At 41.5% G+C, this 14,889-nt stretch overlaps 1 protein-coding gene across 3 annotated transcripts in view; it reads right to left on the reverse strand.

Moving 5' to 3' along the window:
- Positions 1–451: 451 nt before the first annotated feature.
- The window catches only part of FKBP5 (FKBP prolyl isomerase 5), a 122,297-nt gene continuing 107,859 nt past the window's right edge, over positions 452–14,889 (reverse strand). For all 3 annotated transcript variants that reach the window (XM_070777862.1, XM_070777863.1, XM_070777864.1), the window contains 5 exons: positions 12,994–13,084; positions 10,415–10,498; positions 5,866–6,051; positions 3,484–3,723; positions 452–2,766 (listed from right to left, as the gene is read on the reverse strand). In XM_070777862.1, coding sequence (XP_070633963.1) covers positions 2,659–2,766; positions 3,484–3,723; positions 5,866–6,051; positions 10,415–10,498; positions 12,994–13,084 — 709 coding nt within the window. In that variant the 3' untranslated portion in view covers positions 452–2,658. The remainder of the gene's footprint in view (positions 2,767–3,483; positions 3,724–5,865; positions 6,052–10,414; positions 10,499–12,993; positions 13,085–14,889) is intronic.

Below are 14,889 nucleotides of genomic sequence, written 5' to 3' on the forward strand. Positions count from 1 at the left end.
TCCTCTTCTGATTATTTGGTTCATTTGAACAAAGATGCATAATTCCATTGCCTGTACCCCAAAGCTAATCTCAAGTTGTGTCTTAGAGCAAAGAGCAGGACAGTGTTGTCTCTTGTCAGTTTTCTGAGGTTTCATTTTTTCAGCTGGGCCCCCAAAGTAGTTTCCCAACCAAAACAACCTTTTTATTGAAGACTATTTGAGCAAAACCAAGAATAATGGTGGGGGTGGGGTGCTTCCCAGGTAGTTCAGTGGTAAAGAGTCCGCCCACCAATGTAGGAGAAGCGGGTTTGATCCTTGGGTCAGGAAGATCCCTTAGAGAAGAAAATGGCAGCCTACTCCAGTATTCTTGCCTGGAGAATCCTATGGACAGAGGAGTCTGATGGATTATAGCCCATGGGGTCACAAAAGAGTCAGACATGACTTAGCGATTAAAACAACACAACAACAAGAATAATGGGAAATCACATTTGTTTTTCTGAATTTATTTAAGGAACACCAAAAAAGTACATCTGAATAGTTTTAAAAACCAATCTGCTATTAATTCATCTGTCTCACCACTCCAAATGCAGTCTAAGAGACAGCTGATTTCTAGACAAATTGTTTAAAATTACTGAATCTGATACAAGAATACATGAAGTTTCTTTGTCTTGAGAGGTGATGGGCACCTTGTAATAGTCTCCTCTGAACCACCTGCCCAACCTTCCCCTCTCCCCACTCCACACACTTTCTGTTCCCGTGACCCATAACATACACTAGGGAGACAGTGGGCTAAGAGAATCTAGTTTTGGGAATACTATTTTGCTTGTTACCTGCAAAAATCTAACTGGCCTTTTTAGGATCTAATTTCAATCTTGGCCTCGTTGGAGTCATGCTCTAGTCAACAGAGCTACAAATACTAGGCAGTTAAGCAGATAAGCAAAATCAACTTTTGCTTTATATTCTCTAGGTGAGATTGGGGCTTTTTAAAGAAATACCTCATGAAAAAAGACAAGTGTGTACATGAGAAATTAAAAGGAATTCTAGTTATCATTAAAGGAGAAACTCGATTCCATTTGTTCCATAGAGACGAAAACTGGTATAAAAAGGAAATGACTTTATTTTTATGTTTTAACATGGGTCCTAACCCAAGAATAAAAGTGTTTTGTTAAAACCACCATAAAAATAAAAATGAATCTAAAATATAATTGCCAGTGTTTTTTAGGATTTAAAAAGGTGAGATGTTCTAGGTTGAAACAAATGTTTTTTGGGTTGCCAAATGCATTCCTATGAGTGTTTCTTATTTCTTAGGCTGTGGGACTAGAAAGCCATGCTTAATCTTGCTTACCCGTAAGGACTAAAATTCAACTACATGTTCGTATTTAAGACTTGCCCTAATTCAATGCCCAAGTACTGGAGATTTTAGGCTAGATGTACCTGCATGGGAAGCTGTTTTCAACTCTTTTCCACAACTCATACCAGAACAAAGCAGCTATCAGTGCAGGAAAAGAAAGCTACAGCATGTCAAACCTGCAAGGAAAACGGTTAATGTAGAAGAGCAATGATTTTTCAACCTCACAGATTTTGTTTTTAAAAATTAAGCTACTTAGTAGTAAAAAGTCAAAAAAAAAAATAGGAGTGTAAATAAACTTCCATATATCAGTATACACGTGTTTATGAGACAGGAATTTTAAAAAGACAACAAAAAATGCTTCAAGGATCCTAGACAGATAGGTTAAATAAAAACTCACTCCACGTCAAAGATATAAGAACAAGTCTGAAATTCTTGATAGGAGAGATCAGAATGGAAGTGAGAAACTGAACGGTAGCAATGAGCAGGCATTACTGGATGCAACATTCTTTCCTAACAGACAGAGGAGGGAAGAAAAAGCACAATTCTGACTGCTTTCTTCACATTTCAGTGTCTCAGAACTTCATCCAAAGTGGGGAAGGCTAATCCAGAACCTCCTTCTCACCATCATGGAAGAGTGTTTTAGGAATGACAGGGTCCCCCTTGGGGGACAGGCTGCGGGGCAGAAACCGCTCTCACAGAGGGGTTGCTTGACTAAGGCGGCAAAGTCAGCAAGCAAGACGCCTCTGAGGTTCTGGCTTTCAAGTGTGTGATGCTGCTGTGGACCTGAACGGGACCTGGCCCCTCTACAGTGGGTTCTGTTCATTAAAAATGCAACAGCTTGCATTCAGAGCACTTCAGTCATTTGGAAAACAAAACCTCCCCCACCCTCAACTCTCCCCTGCCCAACTATAGGAAAGAAGAAACTCATCAAGCATTGAATTCTAGGTTTCTGCAGTGCTATTAAAGTTCAGTCAAATGTAAAACCTAACAGACAGCCCCCAATTGTTAGAATGATCTTAAGGGACCCGGAATTGGATATTGCAAGTTGACATCAACTGAAATGAGCAGGACTTAAGGTGCTGGCTCACTCTCCACACTGACAGACGCTGCTCTGTTCCACCTGGAGTGGTCCCACACCGCCCCCGCGATGAGAGCTCTGGGCAGCAGCAGGGTGGTGGTTTTTGGGAAGCTACTAGTTTTGCTGTTTGCTTCCAGAATCACATAGACTATAACAAACTTTACATTAAACACTGTTTAGTCCTGAGTTGGGCGAAAGCCCATGGAGGAGGGGCCGAGTGTGTTAGGACTCTTCCCTCCGTGGCGTGGTGTCATACGTGCCCTTCGGCTTTCTGCTCGTCCATCGATGGACTTCCTATTTCTTTCTCGTTGGTGACCCCTTCTAAAGTCTTCTTGCTCATTGTTTTACTGGCCTCTTCCTAAGGAACAAACAGGAATCAAGAGGGTTAGAGGAAAAAAGAAATGTCCAGTTGCTTCCTGGCTCCTCTAGATGGTCACGTCTAACACAAGAGGGCGTGAGCACGACTGTATTGGGATTCACAGCTGGTCACTCCCAGCGCTGCTGCCACAGTTAGCCTGGGAGCTTTCCCTTTTCTTTGGTTAAAGTGACCAGCCCACCCCACGGACAGCTTTGACTGTCAAGTCCACGTGACTGAGGGTCTGAGTGGACGGTCAGTGAGGACCAGAATACACCTGAGCGGTCCGGGGGGCTGACTGCTCCTCTTGGGTTGCTAGGTTGGCTCTCAAGCCTCAAAGTAAAGGGCATGGGGTGGGGCTTCCCCCTCAGAGTTTATTTCCTAGGAAGCTCAGAAGTTTCTACAAGCAAGTGTTGTGTTTGGCTTTTAAAATAATAATAAAAGCCTTAGTGCACTTCTAGGGAATTAATTCCCCTCTTCTCTTGCATGGACGTGCCAGGGCCTCACAACTGTGCCTCTGGTGAACTGAACCGCGTACCCTCCCGGCTCGTCCTCTAGATCCAAGCAGCCTTGATCAGCTCTGAAGTCCTCTTCCCTCCTCGTGGCCTCTCGGGTTGTCTTCCTGGGCCTGTGTCCTACGGGAACCTCCTTAGGATGGAAGTCAGAGGTCCGGTCGGTCCGTCCTCCCGCAACCTGAAGGTGGGTGGGTTGTGCACGTACCTTTGCGTCCTGCTCTGCAAACTTCTTGAACATGTTGGCATAGATTCTGCGGTCCCGCTCGTTGTGCTCCTTAGCCTTTTTCTGGCACATGGAGATCTGCAGTCTTGCAGCCTTATTCTGGGGGTTTACTTCCAACACTTTCTCAAAGTCGCCCTTGGCTGACTCGAACTCGTTCATGAGCAGCTGGGCTTCACCCCTCCTGTACAAGCCCTTCTCATTAGCACTGTCCAGTCCAAGGGCCTGGGGACAGATGGGCTATATTTTAGAAAGAATGCCATGTACCTTGTGGGAATTTGGAGAGAAAAGTCTCTGGCCAAAAGACTTAGAAAAGACCAGGCTCAAAGCAATTATATACTACTGGTCAAAATAATCAAATTCATTTCTTTTTTTAATGCAGTTTCTATAAATATCCCAAGGGGGGTTGGGAGGAGGGCTTTTGAGAAGTTCATTTTAAATGCCAATGGAAGAAGTAAATGCCTAAGACTGGCTGAGAAAATTTCTGTAAACTCAAAAATAATGAGGGGACTTGACCTACCAGAAAAAAAGATATACTATTAAACTACTAAAATTAAAACAGTACTCCATGAAAAAACAGGTTAGTGGAACAAAGCATTTGGAAACAGATTCACGTGTATGTATATAAAAAAGATTTAATAATCACAAAGATAGTAACATAAATCATGTATAAAAAGGGTTTTAACTTCAATAAATGGGGCTAAAACAGTGACTATCCATGTAGAAAATAAGAGATTCTATGTAGAAAATAAGATTTAGATTCTAACCTCATAAACACAAAAATAAATTCTAATCCAAATATATTTACATGCAAACCTCCATAAAAATATAATAGGGTTATTATTTTTTTAAAAAGCAAACCTAGTTGGAGTAGATGTAAGTACCAAATGGATATTTTTTTTTTTAATAATCTTAGGATGTAAACAAGCAATTCAGAGAAGAAATACTAGTTATTTCAATACAAGTAATGAAAAGATGTACAACTTAATTAGTAACCAAGAACTAAAAATGAAAATAAGAATTTTCTATTGTCAATAATACTGAGGAATCACTGATAATATTCAATAATATATAAAGTATTAAAATTTAAACATATTTAAATATATTGACAGAATGTCTTTTGACCCAGTATTTCGACTTCTAGGGATTTTATCCTAGAGAAATAATCCCATACATATGCAGAGAGACACTATATAATTTGTAATATCAAAACCCTGGAAATCTACCAAAACAGGTTGGTTAAATAAACTGATAGATACATACACTGGATACTAAGCAGACTTTAAAAAGAATATGATGAACTGATAAGATGTGGAAAGATGGCCTTATTTTATAGAACTATAAATCTATACATTCTCATTAAAAAGTACACATACATGTTACTCTACTTATGGAAATGGAAAAACAAGAGGAATGTGCGTGTGACGTGAATGACCATGGCCTTGGGAGAGGGTCAGTGGGAATTTTATGAGTGGACTCAGATTCTTAGATGTTTCTGTAATGTCTGAATATTGAATGACTTTATACTACTTTTATAAGAAAGAACAACAAAGGTTTAAAAATGTAACAGTAACATTATTCTCTCAGGCAAAATGCCATTTAATATATTTAATATATCATGTTATATATTTCATATAACATACTGATCCACAAAACTCAAAATTTTAAAACTCAATCTTACAAAGAAGGCCTGAAATAGTTGCTTGCTTTTCTTGTTCCCTTTGTCTGTCTTTAAGATACATCCAGTTACTAGCTTGTACCCATAGTAAAATGTACAGTGTTCACTCTGGGACCTCATACCTGACACAGTAGCATCATTAGTATAGAAAAGAACAGAGTCATACATATGGTACTTCTACCAGTTGTTAGTGCTTAGGCACTGCTTACCATGTTAACAACACAGATGGAATGAGGGTGCTGATGCTTTGTGGGTCTTGCAAATTATTTATGTGTAATCCTAGGCAGTGAATAAATATGATAATAAAAATATGTAAATATCTCTGGATGAACCATCACAGCCTCTTCTTAAAGACCTAAAAGGCTTAATAAGTTAAATCTGTTTTTATAAAATTGTGTAACCTGGTACCAAATGCCACAGACTTAAGGTCATGGATAAATATTGCTTAATTTTATCAAAACTTTTAACTCATAATGTATTATAAACAGTCTAGGCATAAGGAAAGTATGACTGTAGTAAAAAAAAAACTTTCTGAATTTCCCAGTTCTTACTGAGAAATAAATAATCTCAAACAAAACAAAATGAAAAAACCCAAACCCTGGCTGAGAGGAAGTGTAGGATGACTAAGCATGAAGACAGGGAAAAAGATCCAGGCTATGTAACGTTCATCCCACACGCAGACACTCTACCTTGTCGCAGCACTCCACGGCTTTGGTGTACTCTCTGAGCTTCAGGTAGCACATGGCCAGGTTCAGGAAGGCAGCAAGCAGAAAAGACTCGGAAGCTTTCGATTCCTTTTCTGATAAGCCATATTCCATCTCTAACCAGGACACTATCTTCCCATACTGAATCACCGCCTGCATGTACTTGCCTCCCTGAGAGAGAGAAGCTAGTAATTACTTGCTGTCCTGGCTCTGGAGCGAGTTCAAAGGGAGCGAAGCAGATCCTCAGAAGGGAACCACCCCCTCATCCCAAGCAGGGTGCGCGAGTGTCCTGCTCTCCAGACACCTCTCCCTGTTCCTTCTCAACCCCAGTGACCTCTGAGCTGCTGCAGGGTGGGCACTGTGATGCTCTTCGCCAGCATTTACCATCTCACTCTCTTCAGCACACGGGCATCAAGGCTTCTGAGTTACATTCTTTGGTGCCAGTATTTACCAAACTTTTCATAAGGCCTGTGAGTGGCTATAGACTATGTCAGTAGTTTACTTGAAGGGAAGTTACTTTCCCCTTCTCCTGATAATCAGCCCTGGACAGTGGATACTATATTCTGGTAAGTGCTAGTCCCAAACCCAGCAGATCTTCGTTAGCTAAACCAAGGGTTGACAAACTTTTCCTATAAGGGGGCAGATAATATTTTAGGCTTTGCAGACCAAACAGTCTCTGCTGTAACTCTGTCCTGGCTACTAAAGCAGCGACAGACAATATATAAACAAAGGGGGTGGCTGAGTCCCAGGAGAGCCCTGCCTACAGAAACAGGCTGTGGTCTGAGTCCCAGGAGAGCCCTGCCTACAGAGACAGGCTGCGGTCTGCTAACCACTGATCTACAGACCGGGGGAATATACACAATCAACAGCTGTCCGGCATACGTAACTATAAAACAAAAGTAACACAGGTGTTAGTCACCTGACTACATGAGAAAGACTTTTCTCTTAACCATATTTTCACTCAGTAACAACTGTGAATAAAAACTGTATAATTCACATGAATGATACATATGCTCTATTACTGTAGAAAGGAAGCCCTGATGTCAGTTTCCGGTGATGAGGATGGGGTAGACACAGTTCCAAGTGGAGGGCCTGGATATGAAGGTACAGTCTTCCTCAGCTTACATGGGGATCACCCCCCAGTATGCCCAGGGAAACTGAAGTGCATTTCATATGCCTCACCTACTGAACAGCATAGCTTAGCCTGACCTACCTTCAGTGTGATCTAGCCTACAGTTGGGCAAAATCATCTAACACAAAGCCTATAATAGACTGCTGAATATCTCATGTAATTTATTGAATACTGTCCTGAAAGTGAAAACCAGAAAGGTGTGTGGGTCCAGAGCCGCTGTGTCGGTTATTTAGCCCCGTGATCCCATGGCTGGGAGCTGTGCTCACTGCTGATGACATCACCAGTCTGGGTAGAGGCAAACCCAAATTCAAAGTATGGTTTCTACTGGATGCATGTTGCTTTCACACAGGTATAAGCTGGGGGCTGGCTGTCCTTGTAGTTTGTCATAGCCTTAGGCCCCACTACTCAAGAGTGAAGTCCTTACCAGTTTCAGGGGCTGGCATTTTCTGTCATTGTCTTTTCTCTTGCTGGATTATAAGCTTTTTGGGACAGGAATCATGCCCTATCCCTTTTGTAATATTCAGAGTTTAACACAAGGTGGTTCTTGATGATGGTTTGCTAAGTAAATATTAAGGTCAAAGGAATATAACTATGGAATCAAGTTTTTCAATCACTGGGAGCAAAATGGAGATATGGGTGAAAATGAAAGCTGTCCTTTTGTTTAGATTCAGTGAGAAGGGCAGGCATTTTCCCTGTTATGTCTAGTTTCTTCTTCCTCTCTCTCATCCTCCTCTAATTACCTTTCTATCTAATATATTGTCATAGAGGAAGGAAAGAGCCAGGGAGGACAAAGACCAGATCCGATCACTTCGGTAGGTGCTGACTATCAGAATGGTAGAGAGGCTATAGTTTCTGAAAGAAAATAAAAACCCCCAAGTATTAGACTTTATGTACATGTTCTTTACACTTAAAGAGCATTTTACTTTCTCGATAGTCCTTTCATATATAGTATATATAATTTTTATATCTCAACTTAAAATGAGCAAAGATCTTTGTGTTATTTCTGCTTCTGATGGACTAAAACTGGAGTTCTCAACTAGGGTGATTCTGCCCCCAGGTGACCATCTGGTAATGTTTAGAGATGTTCTTTAGTTGTCACGACTGGAGAATGTGTGTGTACCACTGGCATCTAGTGGGTAGGGGCCAGGGCTACTGCTAAATGCACAGAACCTCCCACCAAACAGAATTAATTTTACAGCCTCAAATGTCAACTGTGCCAAGGTTGAGAAGTCTTCTCTTTCCTTCACTCTTCTGGAGCAAAAGAGGGTTTTGAGTTTTTAACCTAAACTCCTAAAATCCAAGAGTCATGGACAACTTGTTTCTGAATCAGAGCACTGGCTTCCTGGTTCAGTAATGGTGGTCAAAACATAGCAAAACCTGGTGAGTCTACAAAGGGTCCTGTGGCTGAAAGATGACCCTTCACTCAGCTGCTTTAAGAACGCTTTATCCCCAAGGAGCACAAGGGGGCGCAAGAACCTCTTGGTAAGAAGTATCCTCAGCCTTCTTCCCACTCTGCCTCCAAGTCAGAGGAGAGAGACACTGACCAGGTGCCAGCTATGAGGGCACAAATCCTGTCTGTTTAGCTGACCTGCACAGTGCCGGGTGCAACGTCATGTTACATGTGCTTAATAATTATTTTCAGAGCCAAATGAAGACATCCTCTCCTACCTTTCTTTAGTGTTCAGAGGTTCATATGAGGAGTTTACACTCTGAACACCAAAATCACTTCCATTTAAAAGCTTTCTACAATTCTACCCTACTAAGAGCAGAGACTTACCCACTTAGGTGTAAACCAAGCCGACAGGTCACTGAGAATAGGGCTCGCTGTGTGGGTGGCATGACCGTGCCCCATCTCTGCTCTGGCCGCCACACCAGGCCCCTGCGCTTGTGCCCAAGTCACACACCCTGAAAAGTCGAGGCCCAGGAAGGCTGCTAGGCAGACTGGAACTTGCCCTGACATCTGAAAAGGGAATGTGTATAGGAACCCACCTACCATTTCTAAAGTCGTATAGTTAAAACTAGGATCGCCGCTGGGATCTGTTACCTATAAATGTGAAGGTGCCTCCAGGGAAGTTTTTTTTAGTGCAAAACGTTCAGAGACATTCTGGGAGAAAAAGTCTTAGGTCAGTGGTTCTGAACCTTTTCATTAATTTTTCCCCAATAGACTAATGTTTTGAAAGATTTTGTCTATCAAATTGCATGTTAAAAATAATATGTATGATCCAGGTTTTATCCAAACATCAGTAATTTTAAGAGGGTTCATAACATTATGAAATACACAAATCACTATTGTAGTTATGATGCTAAGACGCAATGAAGTTAAATAATTGTATAGCTACTTCAGCACTGATTTCTGCTGCTGGTTACAAATTCTGGCCATCTCTCTGTATATATTCAGGACACAGCTATATGATACCTGGCTTTGCAACACTGAGTCATCAGCAACCAATTAGTTTCTGAACAGCTAAGCTGTTTTATTACACTGAGTTGATATTGTCATTTAGTCACTAAGTTGTGTCTGACTCTTTGCGACCGGGCTCCTCTGTCCATGGGGATTTCCCAGGCAAGAATACTGGAGTGGGTTGCCATTTCCTTCTCCAGAAAATCTTCCCAACTGAGGGATAGAATCCATGTCTCCTGCATTGCAGACAAATTCTTTACCTCTGAGCCACCAGGGAATCCAGTATATATGAGTTATAAATAAATATATATTATCTACACCCACAGTAAGAAATGCTTTAAGTTATGATTTGTACCCACTCAACTCATTTAAGCGGGTAAAGTGAATAATGTTAAATAAAGTGAATAATGTTAAAGTGAATAATGAGAGTTACTAGCCTTTCTGGCAACCCTATGTTGATTCCTAACAATTTATTATTTAAAAATCTAGTAACAAATTCTCTTTGCACTTTTTATATTGGGTTCAGTTCCTTTTGAAATCTGTGCATGAACTTTTATCATGTACCTAAGTGACTTCCCCAAAACAGTGGAAAGGGAAAATGATATGAAACTTATCCCTTTGAATGCTACTATCTGCTCACAATTATTCTATTCATTCTTTGTTTTGTTGCACAAACACTTGGTGATGGCCCACTATGTTCCAAGCACAGGGCTTGAGGCCTTAACTGATACACGGTGAGTGGGCAAGCCAGACCTGGTCTGATGCTATGGATGGTTACAGTCTAGATCAGAATGTGTAAAAGAGGCATTTGTATTCTGTGTCACACTAATTCATTCTGCCTTATCATTTCTTATACTGAAAATGACAGACTTGTAAAAATTCAGGCTTATTCTTATCCTGAAGGGTACTGACAGAATTCAGGATAGGGGATATCAGCACACTTCACTGATAGTTGAGTAAATTCTTTGAGATGGAAAGTATTGTACAAAGACTTAACGTACCTTGAAGTACACAGTCCCCTTCTCTTTGACAATGGCAGCCTGCTCCAGTTTTTCTTTGGTATCCATCTCCCAGGATTCTTTGGCCTGTTGTATAAATGCGTGACGATGGTTAGATGAACTAAGAAGGAAAAGCATCAGCTGAAAAAACTAAGAAAAAACTATAGCTACTTCTACACCTTGAAACACAGTGGCTTTTAAAACTGTGTGCCCTTGCTGATGCTGGTAGGTTAGAACTCACCCTCCATGAGAACAAAGGTGTAGCTTGACCCATGCTGCTCAAGAGGGAGGCTTGGGCGGTAACGCTGTAAGAAACATGGGCTGTTGAGCACTCTTTAAGAGTGCATCTTTAGAATTACAAGGTGAGGCCACACAATGAAAGCTGGGGCCTCTTTTCTCATTCTGCTGCTATACTGTTATTACAATTTTGGCAAGCTGTTTCTCTCAAGATTCAGTTTTTAACTCTAAAATGGGAACACTACTGCAGGCAAGTCACAGTTATATACTCAAACACAGTTTTAAAAATTCCAGGTCATGTAATTGTCTATATTCACTGTGAAACAATCAGACCTGAAGCCTCCAAACTAGCACAAGTTTACTTGGGGAATTTCAAGGAAAACATAAGTGGGAGGACGGAGGTGATGCAAAGACATAAACAAGCACTTTCATGATCACCTGCTAATTTGTGTGTATCATTACTTTCCCACATTACAGATATGAGTCCAGGGACAACTGCACTTTTATTAAGAACAGCTGGATCATAGAGAGTCAACATCACAATCTGAGAGGTCCTTTAGGGGAAAAGCACTGACACAGCCATTGTCAATTTACTGATAAGAATTATGAAGCTTCAGTGGATTATAAGTCTGTTCTTAATATTACAAAACAGAAAATTAAATCATGTTGCTACCAACAACATCACACACCGTCACATGGTTTCAAGTATATAATCTCATAGCACTGTGGTCAGAAAAGATGCTTGAAACAATTTCGGTTTTCTTAAATTTACCAAGGCTTGCCCTGTGGCCCAGCATGTGACCTGTCCTAGAGAATGTTCCATGTGCACTTGAATGTGTCTTCTGGTGCTTCTGGAGGGACTGCTCTATAACTATCAATTAAGTCCATCTTGTCTTAACTGTCATATGTCATTTAAGGCCTGTGTTTTCTTATTGATTTCTGTCTGGATGATCTGTTCACTGATGTAAGTGGGGTGTTAAAGTCCCCACTATGAGTGTGTTACTGTCAATTTCTCCTTTTATGTCTATTAACAGCTGCCTTATATACTGAGGTGCTCCTATGTTGGACTGCTGTATCTTCATGGATTGATCACGTGGTTTCAAATGTGCCCTTGGGGCCGTGACTGAGCACAGGCTTGCTGTGGTGTACCACAGTACTACTCAGGAGTGAGAGGGCGCCTGAGTGGGCCAGGGCCACAGGGCCACGATGGGAAGGGGTGGGGGTTACTTTACTGACATGGAAACAAGAAAGCCAAAGGCCTAAATAACCATGTGCAAAAGATCCCTTTTTCCCTATTTAAAACAACTTTGTGCCATGAAGACAACTTTGGAGGATCAGGACTTCAGAAGACATTATCTGACAACAAGCAATAGCTGTGAAAAGAGCGTGTGTCTGTTTGTGTTATGATCCGGAGCATCACCATTAGGAGAGGATCCCAAAGCTGTCCTCCCCTTTCTCAGCCCAACATTAAGAGGCCCTCAGGACAATGATTTCCTTTCTGTGTCTAATAACAAAAAAATGTTCATTTTCTAGTCCAAAGCTTAAAGTAAGGAACATGGAGGTAGCACTGGGAGGGGATGAAAAATGTCTTAAAAACGCACTCACAAGGCTCTCAGGGAAGGGAGACTTTGGTGGGCAGGGACATAGCTGGATGTGACAGTGTACCCAGCTCAGGCAAATGTTTTGTTTGTCCAGGGAAGCTGCTGCTGGGAGCCTCCAGAGGTGGATCTGAGATGGCAGTATGCTCAAGGAGGCATGCCGTTTCTGGATCCTGAGGCCAACACTTTTTTCTACTTGGACAGGTATGAAAAGAAAAGGTCTAAGGTTAACAGATTTGTTCCTTGTGTCCCTTGTCATGGAGCCTGGTGGTGCACGAAGCCTTGTATTTTGGATAATAACTTGGAGCCACAATGACGGCCTCTTTGCAACTCTTGTGAAGGGTACAACCCGTTCAGCCCTGGAAAACTGCACCCCACTCCCCCAAGGAGCTGCTTGGCAAGAACATGAACCTTTTTGTCTTCAACCCAGGAAAAAAAGTACAAAAAGAACAAGTCTAGGAACAAATAAGGGAACAAGTCTTGGCTTCTACCCAAAAAAGTTAATAATAATAAAAAAAAAAAGGCTGACACACAGGAACAAAATAAGAACCCTGGGCTCCTTGGTTGTGTATCAGCTGTGCTGTGCTTTAGGAGCAGCATCAGAGACAGGGGACAAACTCGGTCATGGAAAGCACGACATACAAATACCTTCTATCTATACCATCTGGTAATGTAAGATACTAATTTACAAGAAGTGGATGGAGAAGAAAATCTGTCATGATTTCAGAGAAGTTGGTATTTTCTCACCTTTTCGAAGCTCTTAAGTGTAACTTCATATATAAGCTCAGCATTAGGTTCAATGCCAAATTTAGGCTTCCCTGCCTCTCCAAAACCATATCTGAAATGGAGAGGGAAAAAAAAAAACAAACAACTTTAAAGAACTGGTTTATTTCCAGGCACCTCCTTCGGTATCTTGACGCATCACATTAGCATAGAGCTCTCATTTGCAAACTACACACATCAGAGACCCTGAAGATAAACCAGATGTTGGTCAGAACATACAGTGCCAAGTACCACTGCTGTGGTTTTTTAAGAAGCCAGGCTCCATTTAGTCTTCTTCCTTACATTCCTGTGTGATGCAACACCTGGACTCCTTGGGACAGCTTGCTTAATATAATTGTAAATGTCACTGTCTTTTTCTCTGTTTGATTTTATATCTAGTTCTTTTTAAAAAAAACAGACACTATTTGACTATCAGGGCTGAAGCTTCATCAGGACCTAGAGAAGACAGACACTATAATTGTTAAAGTGCTATGTGGGAGAGGTATGTTTTAATGAGCTTTTAACTTTAAAATATTGTCCCCTTCCAGAAGTGCCATTTCCAGTCAGATAAATGGGGGGAAAGGATCACACACCAGAAAGGATATATATCCTCACAGTATTTCTTCAAGACTTTTAGAAAGCATACTAGAAAACACAAAATATAATGTAAAAAAGCAGCCCCAGCAAGCTCTAATGCCTCATCAAGAGAAACACGCTGCACTGCATTCCCATAGCTCCCTGGCTGTAACACTACAAAACACTGCGTTTTTTAGCCAAACTTACTGAATACAATTACTGAGGATACAGAAATCTGTTTTTTTCAGACCATTTAAGATTTTAACAAATGCAAGGCATTCGAGGGAGCACACGTCTACGAGAACGGAAATTCTGATGGAGCTTTGTCTGTCTGGTTCAGCGGTTTCCCAGCATGTAGAACAATGCCCAGCATAATAGGAAAATGTTCCCTGGAATAATTCTACTCCCATGTGTTTCAAGCCAACTTCTCTTTAATATATGGAATGGCACTGCAAAAAACTTAGTAACTCAAACACTCAGGCTATGGGATGAAAGATGCCAAAACTGGATTGATGTGTTAATAGCTTCAGTTTTCTCTGGGGTAAGAGGATTGGAGTAGGAACACTCATCTCTTGCTGTCTGCACCACTTCTCTCCTCCCTGCCTCAATTTTTCAGGAAGAAAATGTTTACTCACATACCTCCACTGTCACACAAGACAGTGGAAGCTAGAGCCAGAGAAGGCACAGAGACGGACTGAAAGCTGGTAGGAATGGGGTGTGGCGGTTTTAATAGCAGGGCAAAGGGTATCTTCAGCAAAGAAATAAAAGCGGACATAATTACCAGTGGCCAACTGTAGGAAGTGGTGACTAGTTTTCTACTTTGAGCTCTCAGACTGCTGTATCTCCTATTTTGTTCCTGCCATCTGGTAAATAAAGGACATTCTTTAACTGCTGGGAAGCAGGTAGGCAGGTGAGTCCTTGCTGAGCGCTGTGTTTACTGACAGCGTAGTTGTACAGTCCATTCTGTGAAGAGGTATATGGAACACAATCCCAGGGAACTGTTTTGGGAGCATCTAAATTGACTTCCAATTATACAGAAGCTTGTCTGATTTACTCTGGATTAGGCAGGGTGAGGAAGGACCCACAAATTCATCTGATTGAAAGACATGCATTCTCAGTCATGTCCGACTCTTTGCAACCCCATAGACTGTAGCCTGCCAGGCTCCTCTGTCCATGAGATTCTCCAGGCAAGAATATTGGAGTGGGTTGCCATTTCCTTCTCCAGAGGATCTTTCCAGCACAGGGATCGACCCCACTATCTCTTGCACTGGCAGGTGGATTCCTTACTGCTGCGCTACCTGGGGA

This window comes from Bos indicus, chromosome 23, assembly GCF_029378745.1.
Source record: "Bos indicus isolate NIAB-ARS_2022 breed Sahiwal x Tharparkar chromosome 23, NIAB-ARS_B.indTharparkar_mat_pri_1.0, whole genome shotgun sequence".
Classification (NCBI taxonomy): domain Eukaryota; kingdom Metazoa; phylum Chordata; class Mammalia; order Artiodactyla; family Bovidae; genus Bos; species Bos indicus.